Source organism: Acomys minous, assembly GCF_964271855.1.
Source record: "Acomys minous genome assembly, chromosome: 6".
Classification (NCBI taxonomy): domain Eukaryota; kingdom Metazoa; phylum Chordata; class Mammalia; order Rodentia; family Muridae; genus Acomys; species Acomys minous.
In genome coordinates this window covers 23,010,517-23,032,971 of record NC_140487.1, presented here as the reverse complement: position 1 = coordinate 23,032,971, position 22,455 = coordinate 23,010,517, and the positions used below count along the sequence as shown (strand labels likewise).

The window sequence follows — 22,455 nt, the reverse complement described above, 5'->3', positions numbered from 1 at the left end:
TGGAAAGCAGAGTTACCGTTAATTCTGTAACTACCCGTGACCCAACGGGAGATAAGAGCACAGCTATTTTAAGTAAAATAGCTATTTATTCAGCCTCTTCATGCCAAAATGTTCTGTGCATATTCCACTATAATTAGCACACCCTCTGAAACAGGCAAAATTGTACATCATTATATTTCATATAACCTGATTATATAAAAGTGTAAAATGAAATGACATTCCTAATAATTCAGCAGAGATAAGAGGCACAAAATCTTAGTAAAACATGACACAGAAAGAGCAGTAATGTAATTCTCACGTAAGTTAACATGTCATAATTAGTTATTAATATACAAAGACAACAACCTTTTAAAACATTGTGTTTACTAAGATTCTGGCAATAGCTTTATGTAACAAGATACAGCATACCAGGCCTGCCACTCAATTTGTTTGTGGTACGTCTCAGCTTCAATATGAAGCTGTTAAAAACAAAAACTAAAAAGTCCTGCTTTTTACATGCTAAATATCTTGTGTCATTCAACATAGTTATGAACTTAAGACAGCAAGAGTTAGAAGTTAAAAGCTAAACATCTCAGCCTAAACAAAATTTATACAAAACATAAAGTAGCAATCATTGGCTATATAAAAATCTCCTGACTGGTTAAAACTTGTATAACACATGCGCTTTAGAATCATCAGCTATGAAGCTCACAAAGTACCAGTGTCAACTAAACAATCCCTCTCCAAAGCCAAAGTGTAGTCGAAAATAATTCAAATGACGCAACACAATCTAACCCTAAAAACATTCAGTTATTACTGATGTGGAGGTAAATTCCAGAGCTTTGGGGGCTTTCTCATGCTGCAAAGGGCCAGGTGTCTCTGGTTCATTCAAAGCAGCGTACAACGAAGTCTAAGGATGTCATTAACCCAGTCAAGGGCGGGACTGACGGTGCCCGGCTCTGACCTCCCAGGAAGCATGGCTACTGTGTCCACAAAAGTACAATGTGTGAGATCAAAGGCACGCTGTTCTGAGCTAAAGAGATAGCAAACCACCCCCCTCTTTAAAAGCTCCTTCCCCAGGTAAATCGAAGTATACGTGGGGAAAAATTAAAATATACGTATCTACAGAGTAAGGACTTTGAAATATTAACGTAATCCTTACTTCAAAAATTTTTACTAGAGTCAACTAATTGTTTCTGGTTACATCTTAAAGATGGACCCAGATTCAGTTTCTGTTGATTTATCCTTAAGTACTTCTAGTAAAAAATATTAGCTTTATTCCAAATATCTTAACCACTAGTATACTGCAAAGTATTCTCTCCCAGAGTCACCACGCACTGGAAGAGGAAAAGGTGTTCAAGCAGCGGGCAGCAATCGTGGCCCTTTACACGGCGGAATCCAGGTGGCTACTGACTAGTCCAGGACAAGTCTAAAAACAAGGGAATTCATGCACATTACTAAGTATGTCATAATCTTCACAGTTGAAAGCTCCTTCGACATTGCACTGTAAGGACCCTGGTCTTCCTGGATGCTATGGGGAGTCCGAGCTTGAACTGGCCGCCTTCTTCTTCTTCTTCTTGCTGTGTTTCTTATGCTTTCTCTTTTTTTTGGCTTTGTCCTGTAAAGATAATTCCATGGCAGGGTTACCACTGTGCCCATTTAAAAATACGCCAAGTAAGAACATCATCACTTCTACATCTATGCTACTTACTATAAACCACAGAAGCAAGCACATTTGTTAGGACTTTCTAGAAAATCTTCAACAACTACAACTATGGGTCTAGGAGTTCCTACTGAGCCTCAAAGACAGGAGAAAACTCTCAAGTCAATGGTGTACTAGGATCTTCTAACAGAAACTTCGATAGAAAAGACTTGACTGAATTATGCTGTCAATTGCTACATTTCATGTTATATAGCTTCTAAAAGCAAAGGAACTACAGCTCCAATACAGGAAAGTCACACACAGCAAGACACAACAGCTTTAGTGAACTGCCAGTTTTCTGAGGACACAAGTATTGACTCTAATATTTTTAATTGGAACACTATTTTAGTTACTAATACTAATACTAAGTATATACTAATATATACTTAGAAGGACATTTTATTTAATAAAACATATGCTCTTTTTTTCCGAGAACGGGGGTCTCATATAGTATAGGCTGGCCTTGAATATGCTATGTCACCAAGATGACCTTGAACTCCAAATGCCTAATTTTTACAGGAAGACTGCTGCCTAGGAAAAGCAGTCAAATTCTTACTGGGTTAGGGTGCTGGAGTTTGCTGATCTCTTAACTCTTCTGAGTGCTTCTGCTACAGAAGGCATAATTCTTTCTTTCTTTTCTTCTTCTTTTGTTTATTTTTATTTTTCTAGACAAGGTTTCACTGTATAGCCTTGGCTATCTTGGACTTGCTTTGAAGACCAGGCTGGCCTTGAACTCAGATATCACCTTCCTCTGCCTCCCGAGTGCTGGGATTAAAGATGTGCGTGACCACCACCCGGCTGAGCTTTTTAGTTTTTAAAATATATTTTTAAAAGATTTCCTTATTTTATGTATATGAGCGCTCTGTCTTCATGCACACCAGAAGAGGGATTCCGACTCTACTACACATGGCTGTGAGCTACCATGAGGTTCCTGGGAATTGAACTCAGGACTGCTGGAAGCGCAGCCAGTGCTTTTAACCATTGAACCATCTTTCCAGCCAAGCGTTTTGTTTTAAAGTAGGTACTTAAAGCATGTACAATTTTACATAGAAGCCAAACATCTTAAGTTTGAGCACTTATTTACTGTGGTGCTGGAGTAGAACCATGGCCTTGTGCATATAAGGCAAGGACAACCCCACTGAGTTACCCCCACAGGCCCACGAGGAGCTTTCTTTCTCCACACATACACTTGTACTTATCTCATACTCTACTGCACCTCTAAGAACTGGACTGTGCCCAGTGGAGATGCTGGTAAGAAAACACAGCGCTGGAGAGAACAAAGCAGCACTGAAGTATACACTGGACCTAGCCCAGTGCTGTTCTAACTACTCAAGCTAAGCTACAGTCCAAAACAGACACACACACACACACACACACACACACACACACACACACACACACACACACACAAGTTTGTCACTGCAGCCACAAAACACATTATCCTGATTTGGAAGCTGGTGTTTCAGAGGAGGCCCTTATACTCAGAGCTATGAAGTTCTAGGAAAGGGTTAACCTGGACCTACAAATGAGAATGTTCTGGTTTTCTCCCTTTACCTCTGCTGAAGACAGAGCCTTCACAGGCTACTTGCTACGCTTAGCCAGAAGGCCCTTGCATTACTGCACTACTCTCTGAAGGTATCAGGTATTTCCTTTTTTTGGCCTGCTTCTCAGCTGGCTACATCCCCGTTCTCTTCAATCCTCTTCCTATTTATCAACCTGCATAGCGGCAGAGCTATTTTAAAAAGAATCTAGTAATTACTATTAGGTGTCATTCCTGTTGCCACTTCCAGCTTATTTCTCATTGCAGCTAACACACACACACACACACACACACACACACACACACACGACAGGGTTTCTCCATGTAACAGTTCTGGCTGCCCTGGACTCACTTTGTAGACCAGGCTGGCCTTGAACTCACAGAGATGCAGCTAATATTTTGAGAAGCCTTTTTTATTATTCTAGGGTTGGCTGACCTATAAATAACTTCTTTTAGAAGACTTGGGAAATCACTCTATTTTGTCATAGCTTAAGAAAGTTACATAAGGGTTGGAGAGATGGCTCAGTGGTTAAGAGCGGCTGCTACTCCTGCAGAGGACTTGGATTTGGTCCCTAACACCTAGAGGAAAATTCCAGTTACACGGATCCTATGCTTTCCTGCACACCATGATACACATACACAGCCTCAGACAAACACTTAGATAATGAGAGATACAATAAAATGCAAAGTCAAATAATCGTTGGAACATATATATATATATATATATATATATATATATATATATATATATAAAAGCATACATATATTTAAAAATTTGTATATGTGCACATGGAAGTCAAAGGTTAAGTGGTGTCCTAGAGATCAAACTCAGGTTGTCAGCAACTACCTGTACCCACTGAGTCATTTCACCAGCCCCTTGAACTTCCATTCTTCTGCCTTCCCTAAGACAGGATCGCACTGTGTAGTTCTTACGGTCCTGAAACTTACTTTGTATAGCAGGTGGACTCGAACTCACAGAGATCCACCTGCCTCTGCCTCCTGAGTGCTGGGATTAAAGGTTACACCAACCATTTCACCCAGATCTGAACTTCTGTTTTTAACAGTAAATACTGTAAGGGGGTCAGGGAATATTTGCTCCCCTTCCTAGGCCAACTTGATTTCCCCTTATCCAGCAGGCAACAGTGATGGGCACCACACTCTTCCCAGTGCTTCATTTGGTCCCAGATGAGTTAATGTTAAAGAACAGTGGCCCGCTGTTGTCTATAAAAACATAGGATACTTGCTGTTGCTCTCTCTCGCTCTTCACCGCTTTTCTTCTTTTTTGCTTGTACCTATAAAGTTGAAATTTTTGTGAACAGAGGATAAACATGGAATTTATACTTAGAGCATTTTAATCTTATACCTAATACATCTTAAATGTTGAAGTCATCAGATGTAGGAATTTGATTATAAAAACCACACTTTTTTTACTCCTGCTATGTATCAATAAAGTTTCAAAAAAAAGAAAAACAAAACAAAAGCCTACAATTAACATTTTAAATGTCTAAGAGCTTTGCCTTCAGCACCAAAACCAAGCAGTGCGAGCTGTGGGAAGGAACCATGAACTCTAGCGTAGAGCAGACCAGCGCCTGACTCTTAGCTTCAGCTTAATCACTTAGCAACACTGTACACGGCCACCACTGCAGCCACATACGTACTGCACTCCAGAGAGCCATGAGGAGCGCTCACTGGACAGTTTATATTTCCTTTTGCTCACTGTGGTGCACTGAGGTTAAAATGAACATTAGATGTTAAGTACAAATACAAGATTACTTTGTTACACTTTCCTTATTGGTACTGGATAAATGTTCAATAAAAGATAAAAATTGTCTGGGTATCAGTTGTATGGCACAGCTGTTAGATAACTGCATGTTGAATATATGACACAAACACTAAAGGAATCAGCAAGAAGAGAAAGATGCACGAAGACAAAGCACTCTCCTGAGTCCTTGTCAGAGCCCAGCTAAGTTTAGAACAAAAGGTAAATAGCACCTTCCTTTTACTTTAACCCATGACTGGATTTCAGTTTTCTGCACCGTACATAGACTCTTCCATGTAACCAGAATGACAATGGAATATTAAAACTATAACATTGGGAAGGCATGCAAAACCATGGTCAATTATCAAAATGACAGTCATATGATTATCTCCTGAAACAATGTAAGGCTCACTCTGAAAAGCACTTTCCTTTCTTCACTCACCTCTTCATAGTCTGACTCTGACAAGGACCCAGATGACAGTGCTTTGTCTTCATGCATCTTTCTCTTCTTGCTGAGCCCTTTAGTGTCCTACAAAAAAACAAATACAGGCATACTGATTTTAAGATACAATAATCTGCCAAATAAACCTCAAGTTTCATTTCCAAACTAAAAAAATTATGTATGTACGTCTCCACATGTAGGCACAAACACATGTCCAGCATCAGCGGTAACTCTGTAAAGTCTGTTCTCTCCTGCACCCTGTGGGACTCAAGGACCCACCTCAGGCTGTCAGGTCTGCATCACTGGCTGCCTTTGGCTGAGCAGTCACACAGCCCATCTTATGCAACTCCAGCTTATGGAGTACCCTGATGCTGTCTTCTGGCCAGCTTGGGTACTAGGCATGTACATGGTGTGTGTGTATGTGCGTGTGTGTGTATGTGTGTGTGTATAAAACACTTAAACACATAAAAATAAATACATCTCTAAAGTTAAAGAAAAAATATGCATTACAGCAGTTGTATTGCTGAAATCTATAAATAACTGGTGGCTGGAGAGATGGCTTAGTGGGTAAGAGCACTTACTGCTCATGCAAAGGACCCAGGGTCAGTTGCTACCACCCATAACCACCTCTAAACTCCAGACACACACCTGCATACACACACCTGCATACACACACCTGCATACACACACCTGCATACACACACCTGCATACACACGGTGCACATAAACTCATGCAGACAGATAAACACACAAATAAATCTATACATCTTAAAAGTGAAAATAATCTAGATGCCCCATGGGACAGAGAAATAGATGGAATATTGTAAACAACAGAAATAAACTTAATTAAAATTAAAACCATCAAGGCAACGCTAAGGCTTCAGAACTTGACACTGTTTTGAGAAACACACATTGTCTGTCACCATAAATACATACATGCTTCTATGTGAAATGTAACACGCACTGTCTGTCACTGTAAATACATACATGCTTCTATGTGAAATGTAACACACACTGTCACCGTAAATACATACATGCTTCTATGTGAAATGTAACATGCACTGTCTGTCACCGTAAATACATACATGCTTCTATGTGAAATGTGGCTGAGAAGCAGGGCCACTGCCTCTGAAGAAGTAGTGACTTTAAAATAATAAAACAAAGTCAGAAGCAAATGTAAACTCTAGCCAGTATAAGCGTGCTGTTCAGAGTGTGTGTGTCTGTGTGTACATCATAAGATTCTGTACGTAATACTTTGAAGTAGTTCAAAAATCACAATACAGCCGTTTCAGATTTTCACACTGTATTACTAAATTTTAGTTTTACATATACTTTTTGGAAATATGAAAGCAACCATTATTTTACAGTCATTTTGAATATCAGGAATACCGAATCAAGTGTCATCCTTCGGGCAACTACTAAAATACTCCTATGCATTTTCTACTTCTATCAGTTAATATAACCAATTATCATTAATAATAGATAATTATAGTGAAGATCATGTGGCTACAGGCACAGCTGCTCAGGAAAATCCCAGGAATTAAGAGGCTAGCCAGGGCAACACAGTGAGCCCTCATCTCATAACCAAATAAATTCATATTTTAAAATTAATTGCATTAATATAAAATGCCACAAGAACAAAAGAAACCTCTTGATATTAAAAGTGGCACACATCACTGTTAGTTTCTTAAAGCCATTTAAGTGCTGTATGACAGCACCTTACGCAATACAGAAATAGTTACCTTTTCTCTTTCAGTCATATCCTTTGACTTCCTCTTCTTTTTTGAACCATCCTAAACAAATATACATACACATACATATGTACAATTTTTAAATGTAAAAGATACAGAATGTAGCCCTCCCTCAAAATTATTTGATTCATGACTAATAAAAATTTACTTCAAGAACAGCATATAAAAAATGTCCATCTATTTTATGTATATCTTCAAGTAAGACAACAGGCCTTTCCCCTTATCTCACTGAATAAAATTGATATACCCCTAAAATAAGATCTACGTGGCCTACTTTAAAATAGGGCTTTATGCCACTGTCTTTGCCTGTGGTAGCCACGTGTAAAGTTCTATAAGCCACATGGTTTCCTGCCACCCACCAGTCTGACTTGCCTACTGTCTTCATCAGGAATTTTGCTATCCCTTTGATCCTAGCTAACAACTAACTCATACGCTTGCTGAAAGGATTAAATACGTTGACCACAAGGGCCTACACAGGAGCCACCACCACACGGCAGGCATTCCATAAAGACACAGAAATAACCAACAGTCACCGAGTACTTTTTACGTAAGAAATCTCCCCAGGGCGAGTAGAGCTCTTTTAGAACCCTGAGCAGGAGCGTTAGCTTACGGAAGCCCCAGTGTTCCATGGGTGCAGACTATTTCTGATCCTAATCAGACTTTGGGGTTAGAACCGAGGAATCAGTCCTCTCTTTTTTAGTACTGAGGACTGAAGCCAGAGTCTCTCTCATGAATGCCAAACAAGCTCTCTACAGCGTTTCTCCAACAGGAATAAATACGTCTAACTAAGCAAGGTACCAGGACTTCATGCTGTCTACCACTCAGTACAGTCCTGGCTACTGGAATCAACATTTTTATAAAACATTTCACACTTTTTAAAAGAATGTTCACCAAAATTTGAAAGTCAATTGTATTTGACATCTCTAGTTCTATTTCTAGTTAGTACAGAACAAATTTAGGCTTAAAAAAAAAAAAAGGATACTAGGCTATCTGTTAAAAGGTAATCAGCTCAATTTCCAACACAGAATTACAAAAATAATTTTTTTTAAATATAGGAAACAATATGATGGAGATTTGGAAACATAGAAACATGTATATAAAAGCACTTGGGAATTAAATATAAATGTAAATATAAATATTTAATATAAATAGTAAATATACAATTAGACTAGTACAGAACCTCAAAGTACAAAAATCAAATGTGTTCCTTCTAACTGGAGTGAGCCTGGACAGAAGGAACGGACAGAAAACCGAGTGCTTTTGCTCTCAGCAATGAGTGCTGCGAGTCTCACCTTGCTGTCTGAGTCAGAGTCCGACACTGAGCTCTCAGGAGACTTATGGCAACGGCTCTTCTTTTTCTTCCTCCTTTTCATTTGTTTTTTATCCTACACAAAATATTTTAGAAGCTTTTGCTTTCTGTTTCAGAATATAATTTATCCATTTAACTAATACCATAAATGTAGTAATGAGCAGAACATAATGAAAGGACCCGCTTATAAGCATATTTTCCTCAATTAATATTTATAATGTAAGTAACATACCACTTGCTATTTGAAGAGTCAAGTGCTCTGAACTCTATGTATGTAATTCTAAGCAATGAGTCAAAAGCATTTGATTAAAAATTTTCTATTATTTTAAATGAACAAAGCAAACTTAAATATACATATATACATTTCATCATCTCATTTATTCATATATAGCAGTCTAAGCTATTAAGAATTAAAATCAGAAAGTCAACACACATAGCAGCAATTTCACAACATGAGTCCTCTTGACATTCAAGTAGGTACCAATTACTTCATGGACCATCACAACAAATCTTACCTCATCTTCAGAATCTGAAGAACTGCTGGAAGAATCAGAGCTCGATGAAGAAGAAGATGAATACTTGACCAAGCACAAAACAATTAAAGCTTGTGAGATGCAGGAATTGGTTTCTTTTATTAAGTCTCTCAAGCACTTAGTGAAATCAATCTAGTCTAAGAAACAGATGCCATATTCATAAGATTTAGAAACTAAAATCATCTCCCTCCCCAAAAGCTGAACAAAGTGACAACATATGCAGCAACAATCACTATTGTCTCTGTAGTGGCAACAGAGGTATCACTAGTGCATGAGGACATTGACATTTCTTTCATATCACTAAGAGAATGAACGTCACTGCCCATCACAGCCAAAGGACCTTTGGGCTGCTTGACGCATCTGCAGTTTAAGTCAGCTTTACATACAAGACAAAAAAATCAATCATTCTTACTTTTTAAAAAATAAGCTCTTAAGTGTAACATTTAAAAAATAGAAAACTTTTGCTCACCCTACCAGATTTCTTCTTTTCTTTTTTCTTTCTCTAAATAGAAATAACACAAGCCTGAATAAGTGGATGTGATTTTCAAATGAATTTATTAACACATTATTATGAAATCCAATGATAAACAAAAAGTGTTGTTACCTGTCTTTTTTTGGATGAGCTCTCACTTCCACTTAATAATTTTTCTCTATGCTTTTCTAGTTCTTTCTTCCAATTCTGCAAAAAAGAGACCATTAGAAGCTACTGATCTCTTTCCAATTTTTTAAAAAATTACCACTCACCTATCTCAGCTTCCTTTTAGTAAATAAAAACTTTACTTATTTTCACTATTATATATGTCTTTGTAAGATGTGAGCTTGTGTGTATGTGTGTGCACATGCATATAGCCCTGGCTATCCTAGAACTTGTCTTATAGTCCAGGCTATCCTCAAATTCAGATATCCACCTGCCTCCACCTTCACAGTCCTGGGATTAAAGGTGTGTGCTTTAATTAAGCCCACCTGAGCTTAAAATAAAGTTAATAGAAAGCTGACCACAGTGGGTAGGTATGAGGTGCACGTACACAGGTCAGGGGACACTCTGTGGAGCGGGCGCTCTCCTCCCATGTTTGTGTGTGTTCTGAGATGAAACTCAGCTCCCAGGCTTTGAGGCAAGTACCGTATCTGAGTCCTTCTCCTATTTTTATAAGAAGGTATTCACTTGCTCACAAACTGCCTTCAAATTGCTGAGGCCTGCTCTTTTGACAGAGCTGCAGCCATTTCCGTATTCAGCTTCCATTTGGTTTGTTTTTAACTTTTACCTCTGCTTCCTAGAAGTAGTTATTCATAGCTGACACCACCACTCTCTGCCAGAGGGGAAGCTGACCTACACTAGATGACTCAAGGTGTCATAGCTCATACCTCGGTCTCTACACACTTCGCTACTCTCTGGCTGCACTTCTTTTGTTATCTCCACACCTGGCTGCACGTTAGATGTACTCTCAAAGACCCCAACCACCACCTCATTCGGTATCAATCAATTTAAAGGTGGGCTGATAATACTTTGTCTAGTTAGCCAAAAATGCAACATTGCTTTGAATGGTTAGCCAGAATGTGTTATTGCCCCCCCCCCCGTGTCTTTTGCATTTGGTTTCAGTATAGAAGGACTGCCCTGAAAACAGGTAGATGTCACAGTGAGGACCCTGAGTTCTTGTTGTGGCCCTGATCAATCAACGTGAAAATGCACTCAAATAAACCATCGATGTCTCACTGAGATTGGGGCTTGAATGGTTTGTGGGGGCAATGCTTGTACTACAACACAAATATTTAACAGTAATATCCTTAATGACTGAAGTGCGATACTCAAATTCTTGGTTTATTAAAGTGAAACAATTAAAACAGATATCATTTATTAGAAAATATTAGTCTACTTTTTAAAGAAATGCTATTTACAAACCTCATTCATTTTTTCTTCAAACTCAGCCAAAGCCTTGGAACCTTTCTTTTTCTTTTCTAGTTGCTCCTTTACCTCCTCCCTTTTAAAAAACAGAATGATAAATACAATTTCAAGCATTACAATTTGAGGGGACGGTCACAAACAAAACATCATTGTAAATATCATTTTAATATTCTAAGACTCCCTCTCATATTGATAGTTCAAATTTCTTTGTTCACAACCATATACATAAAGGCCATTAGGGATATTAATTACTCCTTATCTAAATCCAGATTGCTTAAGTATTAATTTGATTCAATCGCAAGACAACTCAGTAAATAATAGGTTCTTCACTTTACAGCCTACTCAAGTTCAGGGAAAGACAGACGTCTGCCTCAGGCCACAAGCTGTCAGTGTTAAGATAAGCCAAGGCAAGTCTATCTTACTCAACTGCTACATTCTGCTAGTAAGTCCCATAATATAAAAACTCACATGCATGCACAAGGCTTGATACAGGCTACCTTTTTAGAGCACTGGCCTAAGGTGGGCATCTTGGAGTTGAGCTTTGGAGAGGTCTTCCCATTCCCTGACTAAGAGCAGCTAATCTGCCTAAACTCTGCATGTGTGAAGATAAAGTACAGTTTAGGCTGAATATCTGCTTTATTTCCAGAAATGTGGGATTTGAGAATGTAATAGCAGAGGTTGACTAAGCAACAATAAAAATCCTGAGTACCAAATGCCTAATAAGCCTTCTGGGCTGGCAATATCCTGCCATATACTGCCACACTTCTTTGCTAGAGGAATCAAGTGTGCCTTGTGTGACTCTGTTAGAAATACCCTTGAAAAGCCATGCCTGGCTCCTAGTGTTCCCCTTTTCAACAGTACCTGACATCCTTTTGTTGCCATTAATGTTACTACAAGCAAGATTACCTGCCAAGACTCCTGTGAGTGTTCTTATGAATTACCTAATCTATGGGATTTTAAAAAGGCTTCTGACCCATGGGGCAAAATGCTTGCTTGAGCATTTCCTTTTAAGTTCCATCCCCTTTTACCGTGTTAAAGCTAAAATAACATTTTATTTGGGGGAACTTTTCTGGCATACTGCAGTGGTTAAGAACAACACTATGGCTGGGCGGTGGTGGAACACGCCATTAATCCCAGCACTCGGGAGGCAGAGGCAGGTGGATCACTGTGAGCTCGAGGCCAGCCTGGTCTACAAAGTGAGTCCAGGACAACCAAGGCTAACAGAGAAACCGTGTCTCAAAAAACTAAAACAAAATAAAAATTAAAAAAAAATACAATTCACTCCTTATCATGGATGTCCACATGTAGAAGAATGAAATTAGAACCTTATATATTACCCTGATCAAAAACCACCTCTAGATGGACCTCAATGTGAAACCAAAAGTTAAAACTGCTAGAAGAAAACATAGGCAGGGTTACAACACACTGGAACAGAAAAGGATTTTCTAAACAGAACTTGATTTGCCCAGGAATTAAGGCCAACAATCAACAAATATGACCCCTGTATAGCAGAGGAAACCACTGAGTCAAGAGGAAGCACACCGAGATTCTTTGCCAGTTGTATTTTTGATAGAGAATCAATATCCAGATATAAAAAAACAAAAAACAAAAAACAAAAACAAACAAACAAACAAACAAAAACCCAAAAACAAAGAATCAAGGAAACAAACAACATAATTAAAAAAGGGAGTTGTGACAAACAGGTGACAATGCTACCTAAAGGAGTCATAGATTATTTATGAATGTCAGGCATGAGAGGTGTGTGTGTGTGTGTGTGTGTGTGTGTGTGTGTGTGTGTGTGTGCGTGCGCGCGTAAGGACAAGACAACACACAGTCCAAAAGCAACACTGCCTCTGCCTTTGGTTGAAAGCAAGACTCTACTGCTGAAGACTGAGCATACTTCGGACATGGGATTTGGAGGAACTGAGCTGGAACTGACTGGGAGCCTCCTTTCTGAGGACTGGCTCTCATGGTATCTGAAGGTGCTATACAAGCTGTCAAGAGAGAAAAGCCAGGGTAAAGGCCACGAACCACAATGATCAGAGGGCATATTCCCATGGTCCAAGAGTGGCACCGTTAGCTTACAGGGGGCCACCAGCTATCTAAATGGACTTAAGGCCATGCAGGAGGGAATAGCCAATTACCTGTGGCTGGTAGACCCTGGAAGAAAACCTACCTCTGCCATTTTCCTAATCCAATAAAATTTCTAACTACATTCTAACTATGTACCCTTATATCCAGACACAGTAAGCTCTCACCCTCAATAAAGAAAGAGAAGCTTTCTCTACAATGAATGGAAACTACTTCAAAGACCCACAACTGGTCAGAACAGAGCGTAAATGACCATGGGTGCCTACCCTCAACTGCTCCATCTATAATGCAATCTATACCACTTAAGGCTCAGGGAAAATTATAGACGAGTGGCAGAAAGATTTTAAGAGAAAGAGGACCAGGATGCCTACTGAAAATTAGTGTCTTTTATCCACGTTGGGAACCTGTACCCATGAAACTGCAACAATCAGCTGCCTAACACCACCACCAGACGACAAGGCGACTTGGATAGAGATGCGACAGGTATGCTGGGGGTGGGAACAGAAAACCAGTATGAGTCAGTTTTCTTCAGGGATGAACTTTCTGAAAGGTCATCCAATGCCAAGTGGCCAGCCTGAAACACACGTACATATGAGCAATACAAAATGAGTTCAATTCAATAGGGTGCCAGTGTGTAACGATATTAAAGAAGTCCTAAAGTTGAGGAGTAAGTAGGAAGGGAAAACAGGAGAGTTGGAGAGGAAGGCAGGAGGAATGCAAAAGATGCATAAATGCAATACACTTGTATAAAATTATCAAAAACATCAGTAACAATCACTTGTTATTTGGTAATTGCTCAACAATCAGTAAAGGCAGCAAGAATAAACGTATGAACAGGTAAACTAAGAAATACCAGGTAGGCCTTGGTCGATTCAGATAATCCTGGATTGTTGGCCCTGAAGACTGGATTGGACCCCTTGATCGAGCCATCGCTATTGGATTCATGTAGGCCTTGAGGAAAGAACAACAATTAATTCTATTGAAATAGCCACCTAAAAAGTCGCTTACTTATATCTAGTGGCATTATTATAAATGAATACTATATCTAACGAAGCATGAACAACTTAACGAATCAACTTCTTATAGAAAACCAGTGTAATCTACAAAGCCGTGACTGTTTGTGAGATACGTAGTTATTCCATAACACTCGCTGCTGTCGCTTTACCAAGATTTGATACAATAATGATGCCTCTCCCCCATTGAAGCCTTTAGGGTAACTGTCCCTAAAACCCAATAACCTAGTGAGAGTGATCACCCTATGCTGACAAATTAAGAAACTCACTTCCAGCTGGGCGGTGGTGGTGCACACATACTGACACACTGTGCAATTCTAGCATATAAGAGCTAGAAGTGGGAAGGTAAGGAGTAGCTACATGAAATTTTATCTCAAAACAAAACCCCAAATAATTTAAAAAAATAGTTTATGTGTATTGGTGATCTGCCTGCCTGTCTATCTGTACACTGTATATATACATACCTGTGGAGGTCAGAAAAGGACAACAGATCCTCTGAAAATGGAGTTAAAGATGGTTTTGAGTCACCATGTGGGTGCTGGGAAACAAACTCAGGCCCTCTAGAAGAGCAGCCCGTGCTCTTAACCACTAAGCCATTTCTTTAGCCTCCCAAGATAATTTAAAGTGTGCAAGAAAGGACACCTGTAATCCCAGCACTCAAGGAGAAAAAAGGCAGGTGGATCTCTGTGAGTTCGAGGCCAGCTCTGTCTACAAAGTGAGTCCAGGACAGACAAGGCAACACAGAAAAGCCCTGTCTCAGAAGAAAAAAAATTTTTTTTTCTTTTTTTGCAGAAGGGGAAACCATATATTGAGTAAGAGAGAAATACCCAGGGTATATAAAAAGCCACTACCTGGTCTACAAAGTGAGTCCAGGACAGCCAAGGCTACACAGAGAAACCCTGTCTCGAAAAACCAAACCAAAACAAACAAAACAAAACAAAAAAGTTACTGCAACTCAACAAAACAACTAGTCATCTACTTTAAAACAAAGGAAAAAAAATGGATATTTCTCCAAAGATGCACTGTCAATGGCCAACAGACAAATGAATGTTCTGTATCACTAGGAAGGCTATTATTATCAAAGAACCAGAAAATCACAAAGACTGCTATGGATGGGAACAAAGTGGTACACTGTGCACTGTTGGTGGGAGTATAAAATGGAATGGCTGTTGTAGAAACTAATTTGATTGTTCCTCAGAAAGTTACACATAGAATTACTACATGAACTTCCAATTCCATGTCTAGGTACTACAGCTGCCCAAGTGAACGCAGAGACTCTAATGGAACACCAGTACTCAAGCGCAGCACTCATGACAGTCAAGGGCAGAACAAAACTAATATCCCTATCCATGGGTAACTAGATAAACCAAACACACTCCACTCAATTTCTAAAAAATTGAATTCTAATTCGCTATCTGAATGGGTCTAATTAAGGTAAGACAAACACAACAGCACGGCTTCACAGCTGCACTACTAGGAGGATCTGTAAGAAGTGAATCCATAAGACCAAGACAGAACAGACCTGAGCTTACCAGGCAGAGAAACGTGGGAGTGACTGTTTCATCATACACAGTTTACTGGGATTATGGACGTTCTGGAAATGGACTGATGGTTGCAGAGAACTGTGAATGTAGCTAATGGCACTGAATTAGACTTTAAAATGGCTAAGGTTGTTGGGCACTCTTTAATCCCAGCACTCAGGAAGAAGAGGAGGCAGGAGGATATCTATGAGTTCCAGGCCAGCCTGGTCTACAGTACCAAGTTCCAGGCCAGCCTGGTCTACAATACCAAGTTCCAGGCCAGCCAAAGCCGTACAGTGATACCTCATCTCAAAAAAGAAAAGGGTAAATTTTATGATATGTAAAACAACATACCAGCCTCCACTGTTTGTTTTCAGTTGTTGAGCAACTGAAATGCTTGAGGCAGCTGAATGAAATATCTGAGAGTATATGTTTATATAAAAACTAAATGTGCTCTGGGTATGGGGCAATAACTCAGGATCTGATGCTGATCCTCCTGTTTCTACTTTCTGAGTGCAGAGATGACAAGCATGGACCACATCAATTTTACATGGTGCTGGGGCTCACACGCAAGGCCCTGTACATGGTAGGCAAGCACTCTATAACCTGAGCTACATCCTACATTGTGTATGTATGCAATGTAATGTAACTATGCATGTAAGATCCAATAAAAAAAATGATGCTCTGTATTTTACAGTTACTATAGTAGGATAAACACACATTCCAGAGACCTTTTATTCCCCCTCAAAAACAATGAGACAAAATAAAGCAAAGAGTTTGTTTAGTGATGGTTTCTGGCACAGATGTTGACTTACTAAAATTTTCTATAGATGGGGCTGGAAAGATGCTCAAAGGTTAAGACACTGGCTGTTCTTCCAAAGGTCCCAGCAACCAACTAGCATGCGATCTGGTGCCCTCTACTGGCATGCAGGCAGAATACTGTATAAATAATAAAAAAAAAATCTTTTTAAAAATTGTTTAGATATAATATCTGTTTTGTTTTGAGACAGGTTCTCCCTAAGGAGCTGTAGGCTGTCCTGGAACTCTCAACCACAATGCCTCAACTTTTGATTACAGCCATGCCCCACCATGCCTGGTAGGCGCAACCTCTTGATTTTCATATTCAGTTTTCCCAAGTTTAATTTAAGTTGATAAATGTTTACAAAACTGTTCTCCCTTTCTCCTCTCTATCTATGTGGTAAGAACTTAGGCTAAAGGTAATTACCCTTAGGTTGATTTTAAGGCCTTTCTGTTACCACTTAACATCTACTGCAATACTTATCAAAGTGTGTAAAAAGGCCAATATTTCCTAATGGAACAAATGTGATGGACTTACAGATTCTCTGCAGAGTAAACAAAACCACCACTGACCAGTACAGGGTGAGAATTACTTCCACTAAAACATACCTTAAAGTTCTAACATAAGCTTCTTACAAGGAGGGAAGAATGTTAGAAGTTCCTAACATTGGGAATATTTAAAGAATCAAGGCAAGGTACAGGTATCAAATGCAATGCAAAATCCAGAGACATTTTGTGTGTGTGTGTGTGTGTGTGTGTGTGTGTGTGTGTGTGTGTATGTGTATGGCACTATTTGTCTGTGCCATGTGTAAAGGTGTCCATGAAGGCGAGAGAAGGGCATCACATTCTTGGAACCTGAGTTAGAATTGTTTGTGAGTTACGGATCCTGGGAACCAAACCTGGTTTCTCTGCAAGAGCACTAAATATCTTTATTCATTTTAGTAGTACCTAATGGTAAAACATTTTAAGTTTAAAACTTTAAAAATTCTTTCCAAAGAGTACAACTATAGAAATTGATCAGCCCAACTAAATTACCACAACAGAAAAAACAAAACAAAACAAAACTGTAAACATGCAGGACGTCATCAAATTAGGACTCATGAAATCTACTGAAGCAAACCTCCTAAATGAAATATTATGTCGTCACTGAAAAATTGTTCTTGTGATATGGAAAGATGTTCAAGGTTCTGAAGTAAAAAAGCAAAATCAGTTTCAAATGAATAAACAGCATTTTAATAATACCAACAAAAAATATGAGCATACTGAGTGGTGGTGGAGTTCGAGGCCAACCTGGTCTACAGAGCAAGTCCAGGACAGCTAAAGCTACACAGAGAACCCTATCTTGAAAAACAAACAGATGAAAAACCCAAACAAACAGCATGTGCACTAAAATGAGAGGCATTGCCCTCAACTATCTTATTTTTGTAAATTCTTACTTTTGTGATTTCTGATTATGTGAATATGTCTGTCTGAGGGTGTGTGCACTCAAGTGCAGAAGCCTGTAGAAGCCAGGAGGCAGTCGTGTTGGACTTCATGGAGCTAGAGTTAGAGATGGCTGTGGACCGTCTGATGTGGGGGCAGGGAACCAAATTCTGGTCCTCTGCAAGAACAGTATTTACGCTTAACTGCCGAGTTATCTCTCCAGCCCACCCCTTCACCACTTTATATACTGAATTTAGCATCTGAATACATACAGCACCAGACCAACCCCTAACAAGCATTTGCTTCTCTTGCAGAGGACCTGAGTTCTGCTGTCAAAACCTCATGGCAAATCTCAAGCGTCAGCAATGCCCATTCCAGGGAATCCTATGCCCTTCTTTGGCCTCTGGTGCCTGGTGCTAATGGAAGAGGGTTTAAAACGCCCTGGAATTGGAGTTATGGACAGGATAGGAGCTGCCATGTGCATGCTTGGAAGCAAACCTGGGTCCTCCAGAAAGCACTCTTAACCACTAAGTCATCACTCTCACCCAACTTGATCATTTTAAATATTGTGACCTTGGCTGAGGAGATGGCTTAGTGGCGCAGATATTTGATCCCACTGTGAACCCCGAGATTGTGAACTGTAAAAGCCTGTTTCTTGTTTGGTGTGGTTCAGCCCTGACACACACTGCCAATCCAAGAACTTTCTGTTTATTGTAAACAGGTGATTATGGTGTGGCTCAGCCAGTCCTAGCATACAGCTTTAATACAAGAGCTCTCTGTACACAGGATTTAAAAAAGTTAACCCTAGGTCAAGAGGCAGAGCAAGAAACCAGCTCTTGGATTAAAAAGTAGGAGGGACTTTGAGTTGAGGGGTATTTAAGACAGCTTGGATAAGAAGAAGGGGCTTTTGAGCTTGGAGCTAGCAAGCCTTTGGCCTTGGGTTTTGTTTGGTCCTAGGCTGTCAGCTGAGCTAGTGATCTTTTTGGGTATGTCAGCTGAGTAGGAAGGTCAGCTGAGTGCTTTCTCTGCCTCTCTGAGCTGGCAGGTTTTCATCTGGCTCCTGAGTCTTTATTGGTAAAATCGAATGATTGGGATTTTCATTTAAAAACAAACAAACAAACAAAACAAAACATTTTGGCGCCCTCAAAGCTCAGTAAGTAAAAGGCCTGAAGGCCCGAGTTTGTTCTCTGGGAGCCACACGGTGGACAGAGAATACTGTCTCTGGAAAGTTGTCTCCTAGCACACCCACACATATGAAAAATTAAAGTGAATAAAAGTTACAAAAACAAAGACTTTGACTTTGTAAGTCACACATTCATAATATGTTACTATAACTGTTTGTGGCTCCAAACTGCTACATGAATTCAAGTAAAACAAAATGATTTGTTATTGTAACTCAGAATAGCAAGCTGAGCTCAAGGGAACACAAGTGTGGGCAGGTACCAAAAGAATACATAGCACTACTGCTAAAGGCATGAGCAGACTCTAATTTGTTGTTTTTTGTTTGTTTGTTTTTGTTTTTTCGAGACAGGGTTTCTCTGTGTAGCCTTGGCTGTCCTGGACTCACTTGTAGACCAGGCTGGCCTCGAACTCAGTAATCCACCTGCCTCTGCCTCCCTGGGATTAAAGGTGTGCACCACCATGCCTGGCTGATCTACCCCCCCCCCCTTTTTAAGATTTATTTATTTATTAAAGTACACAGTATTCTGCCTGCATGTGAGCCAGCAGGCCAGAAAAGGGCACCAGATCACATTATAGATGGCTGTGAGCCACCATGTGGTTGCTGGGAATTGAACTCAGGACCTTTGGAAGAGCAGTCAGTGCTCTTAACCTCTGAGCTATCTCTCCAGCCCAATTTATCTATTTTTTATCTAGAGAATATATCCATTTTAGAGGGTACAGATTATCAAAAAGAATATGAAACAAGCATCCAGAAAACAGGTACAAAGGCACCGTTAGCTTAATAGTCCTTTATCGATTCCAAGAACTAAAACGCTTAGTTTAAAAAAAAAAAAAACACTCAAGGAAAAAAACAAATTCATTATCTGCAACTCTGGGTAACCATGTGTCAAACAATGTAGGGCTGTAAAAGTACTCTGGCAAGTACTTGGTAACAGGAGGCTATCGATGTGTGGGCATGCAGGCAGGACACTTTCACACATGCACAGGAAGTCTCTTCCTTCTATTCAACTTTTCTGTGAACCCTACGTTTTTCTAAAGAGGGCTCATAGGTCAAAGGGCATATTTCTAAAGGATTCAAGTTGGATTCTCAGTACCTTCAAAGGCTGTAAACACACCTTCCAAAACAAACAAACAAACAACAAATACCCTCCACAACAAAACAAAATAAAAAGCATTGTTCAGGAGGGTGAGATGGCTCAACTCATAAAAACACTTGTCTATCTAAGCCTGATGACCTGAGTTTGATCCTGGCAATCTACAATGACGGAGGAAGAAAAATCCTGGAAAGTTGTCTGCTGGCCTTCACAAGTTTCTGTGGCATGTGCACACACACACATACAAAATAAATTATGAATAAGACCAAAACAACTGTTCAATCACTGACCTAAAGTTACTTTTGCTGTTGTTGTTGCTAACATTTTAAATTCTGTATTTGTGTGTCCGTGTCCCTGTGTGCATGTGGATTCTCACGGACATCAGAAGAGGGCGCTGGGGTTACAGAGGGCTATGGATGGAACCTAAGTCCTCTGCGAGACCACCAGTACCTGGCCTGGTCTACAAAGTCCTAGGCCAGCCAGGGACATACACAGAGACCCTGCACCAAACACACAAACAAACGTTAAGAAAGAAGCTAGGAAGGAAGGCAGGGAGGGAGGGAGGGAGGGAGGAGGGAGGGGCGGGGCAGCACCATGTGCTCTTACCCTGGAGCTATCACTCAAGTTCCCTAAAAGTCTGATTGTGGCAGACTGAAGTGACAGGAATGACTAACGCAGAGGCTTTCAAGGTAATAACAATGTATTTTAACGGTTGATACATATCATTATAATTTGTTCAAGGACTTGCCATGCACAGATCATAGCATCGTGTGATTCCCGAAACATAAACAGCAACATAAACCACAAGTTCACATGTACCTATGGTGGGGATGCTGTATATGTGTGGGACCATGAAATGTATAGGGTATCTGTGGTTTAAAAGTGCTGTTAAAAACTAAGCCTTTGGGGCTAGAGAGATGGGTCAGAGGTTAAGAGCACCGCCTGCTCTTCCAAAGGTCCTGAGTTCAATTCCCAGCAACCACATGGTGGTTCACAACCATCTGTAATGTGATCTGATGCCCTCTTCTGGCCTGCAGGTGTACATGCAGGCAGAGCACTGTACACAAAATAAATAAATAAATAAATAAATAAATAAATAAATACACTGAGCCTTTAGGAGGGGAAAAAAAAAATCCAGGTCCACGAGGTATTGAACCAAGTATCAAATGATACAAGTTCTGGTCACAGTCCTGTCCTGTCCTCTAGGCATTAGAGACTCCATCAGATCTCCCACACCTCCCACCTTTTACTTTCTGGTTTTATAATCTTTGAATTACAAACAAAATACTACCAGAACATTCTGTGCTACAAGAACAAAAACAGCAGAGAGCTGTCAAAACGCTTCAGTAAACTAAGCTAATTTCATGTTTTGCATATGCCTTGGGGGTGTATAAATGAAAATTTTCCAACAAAGAGGAACAGTGTGGATGTCTGTAAGAAACTACGATGTCTGTAAGTAATCCTACAACCGTTAAAACCACTGTAGCATCACTGATTAAAACCAAAACAAAAAAATCCTGAAAAAGTTCCAGGAAAGGAGTGAGCTGATTTCTTAAGCCTGAGAGGGCACTAAAAGGGCCCAAGCGCTCCAATAGGAAGAACTCAGGATGCCCTCGCACACGACCATTTCAACTCTATAGTCTATGGTCCAGACAACGCGCGGCCTGTCTTGAAGCCAGGAGGGACATTCCTGAACCCCGTGAACAAGGTTCACGACCACCGAGCTTCCATTACGGAACCACAACGGACGTTTTTAAGACCGGATTGGTGGGGGGCGGTGGAGGGGGGGGGAAAGGGGGAGAAAGGGAGGGGGAGGGGGATTGGGGGGGTGTGAACGACGCTATCATTTCCGGGCAGCTCTTTGGTACCCATGCACGTTCGCTTGGGCAGTTGCCTTTGTGGGCAAGCCGTGAATGAGGAGCCCCCCCCATTTCGCACAGGTAGAAACTTGGATTCAGAGAAGTCACTAACTTCGCAGTCTAAAAGCACCCCCAAAGCCCTCATCCCTGCACCCTCGTCCCCGCGGCCAGGCTGCGCGGCGCCTGGGCCTCGACCTCCCCGTACAGGCGGCGCCAACTCCGACCGAGCACCCGCGCCTGCCGGGCGTCCCGGGGGAGCCCGGCCGATCAAGGGCGAGCAAGGCGCACGCGCACCGCACGGCGCGGGGTCCCGGGGTCCGCAGGTGCGACGCGGCCGCCGCCCCCGCCGCGAAGGATGACGGCTTCACGCCGCTCGCTCCCTCGCTCGCCTGCCGCCCGGCCCCGCCTCATCCCTCGGGTTCCCCCGCCACGCACTCACCACGCGATTGTCTCGTTTCCCCATGGTGGCCGGCCGGACGCGCGGGAAGGGAGAGCAGGCCGGAGGAGAAGCCGAAGCGGGCCCGCCGCAAGTCCTCCTACCGCCTTTACGCCCCGCCCAGA

The 22,455-nt window shown here is 40.8% G+C and overlaps 1 protein-coding gene across 3 annotated transcripts; it reads right to left on the bottom strand.

The window, feature by feature from the left end:
• Positions 1 to 66: 66 nt before the first annotated feature.
• FAM133B (family with sequence similarity 133 member B) lies at positions 67 to 22,455 on the bottom strand. Of its 3 annotated transcripts, XM_084784786.1 has the most exons (12): positions 22,334 to 22,455; positions 16,355 to 16,478; positions 13,860 to 13,957; positions 10,913 to 10,991; positions 9,620 to 9,694; positions 9,485 to 9,517; positions 8,998 to 9,060; positions 8,466 to 8,558; positions 7,165 to 7,215; positions 5,423 to 5,509; positions 4,466 to 4,513; positions 67 to 1,597 (listed from the first exon to the last, which is right to left on the bottom strand). In XM_084784786.1, exons 3-12 carry the CDS (start codon positions 13,949 to 13,951, stop codon positions 1,511 to 1,513), a joined length of 708 nt encoding a protein of 235 aa, XP_084640912.1. In that variant the 5' UTR covers positions 13,952 to 13,957; positions 16,355 to 16,478; positions 22,334 to 22,455; the 3' UTR covers positions 67 to 1,510. The 3 variants fall into 3 exon arrangements, with proteins under 3 accessions (XP_084640912.1, XP_084640913.1, XP_084640911.1); XM_084784787.1 differs by lacking the exon at positions 16,355 to 16,478 and having other exon boundaries at positions 4,462 to 4,513; XM_084784785.1 differs by lacking the exon at positions 16,355 to 16,478.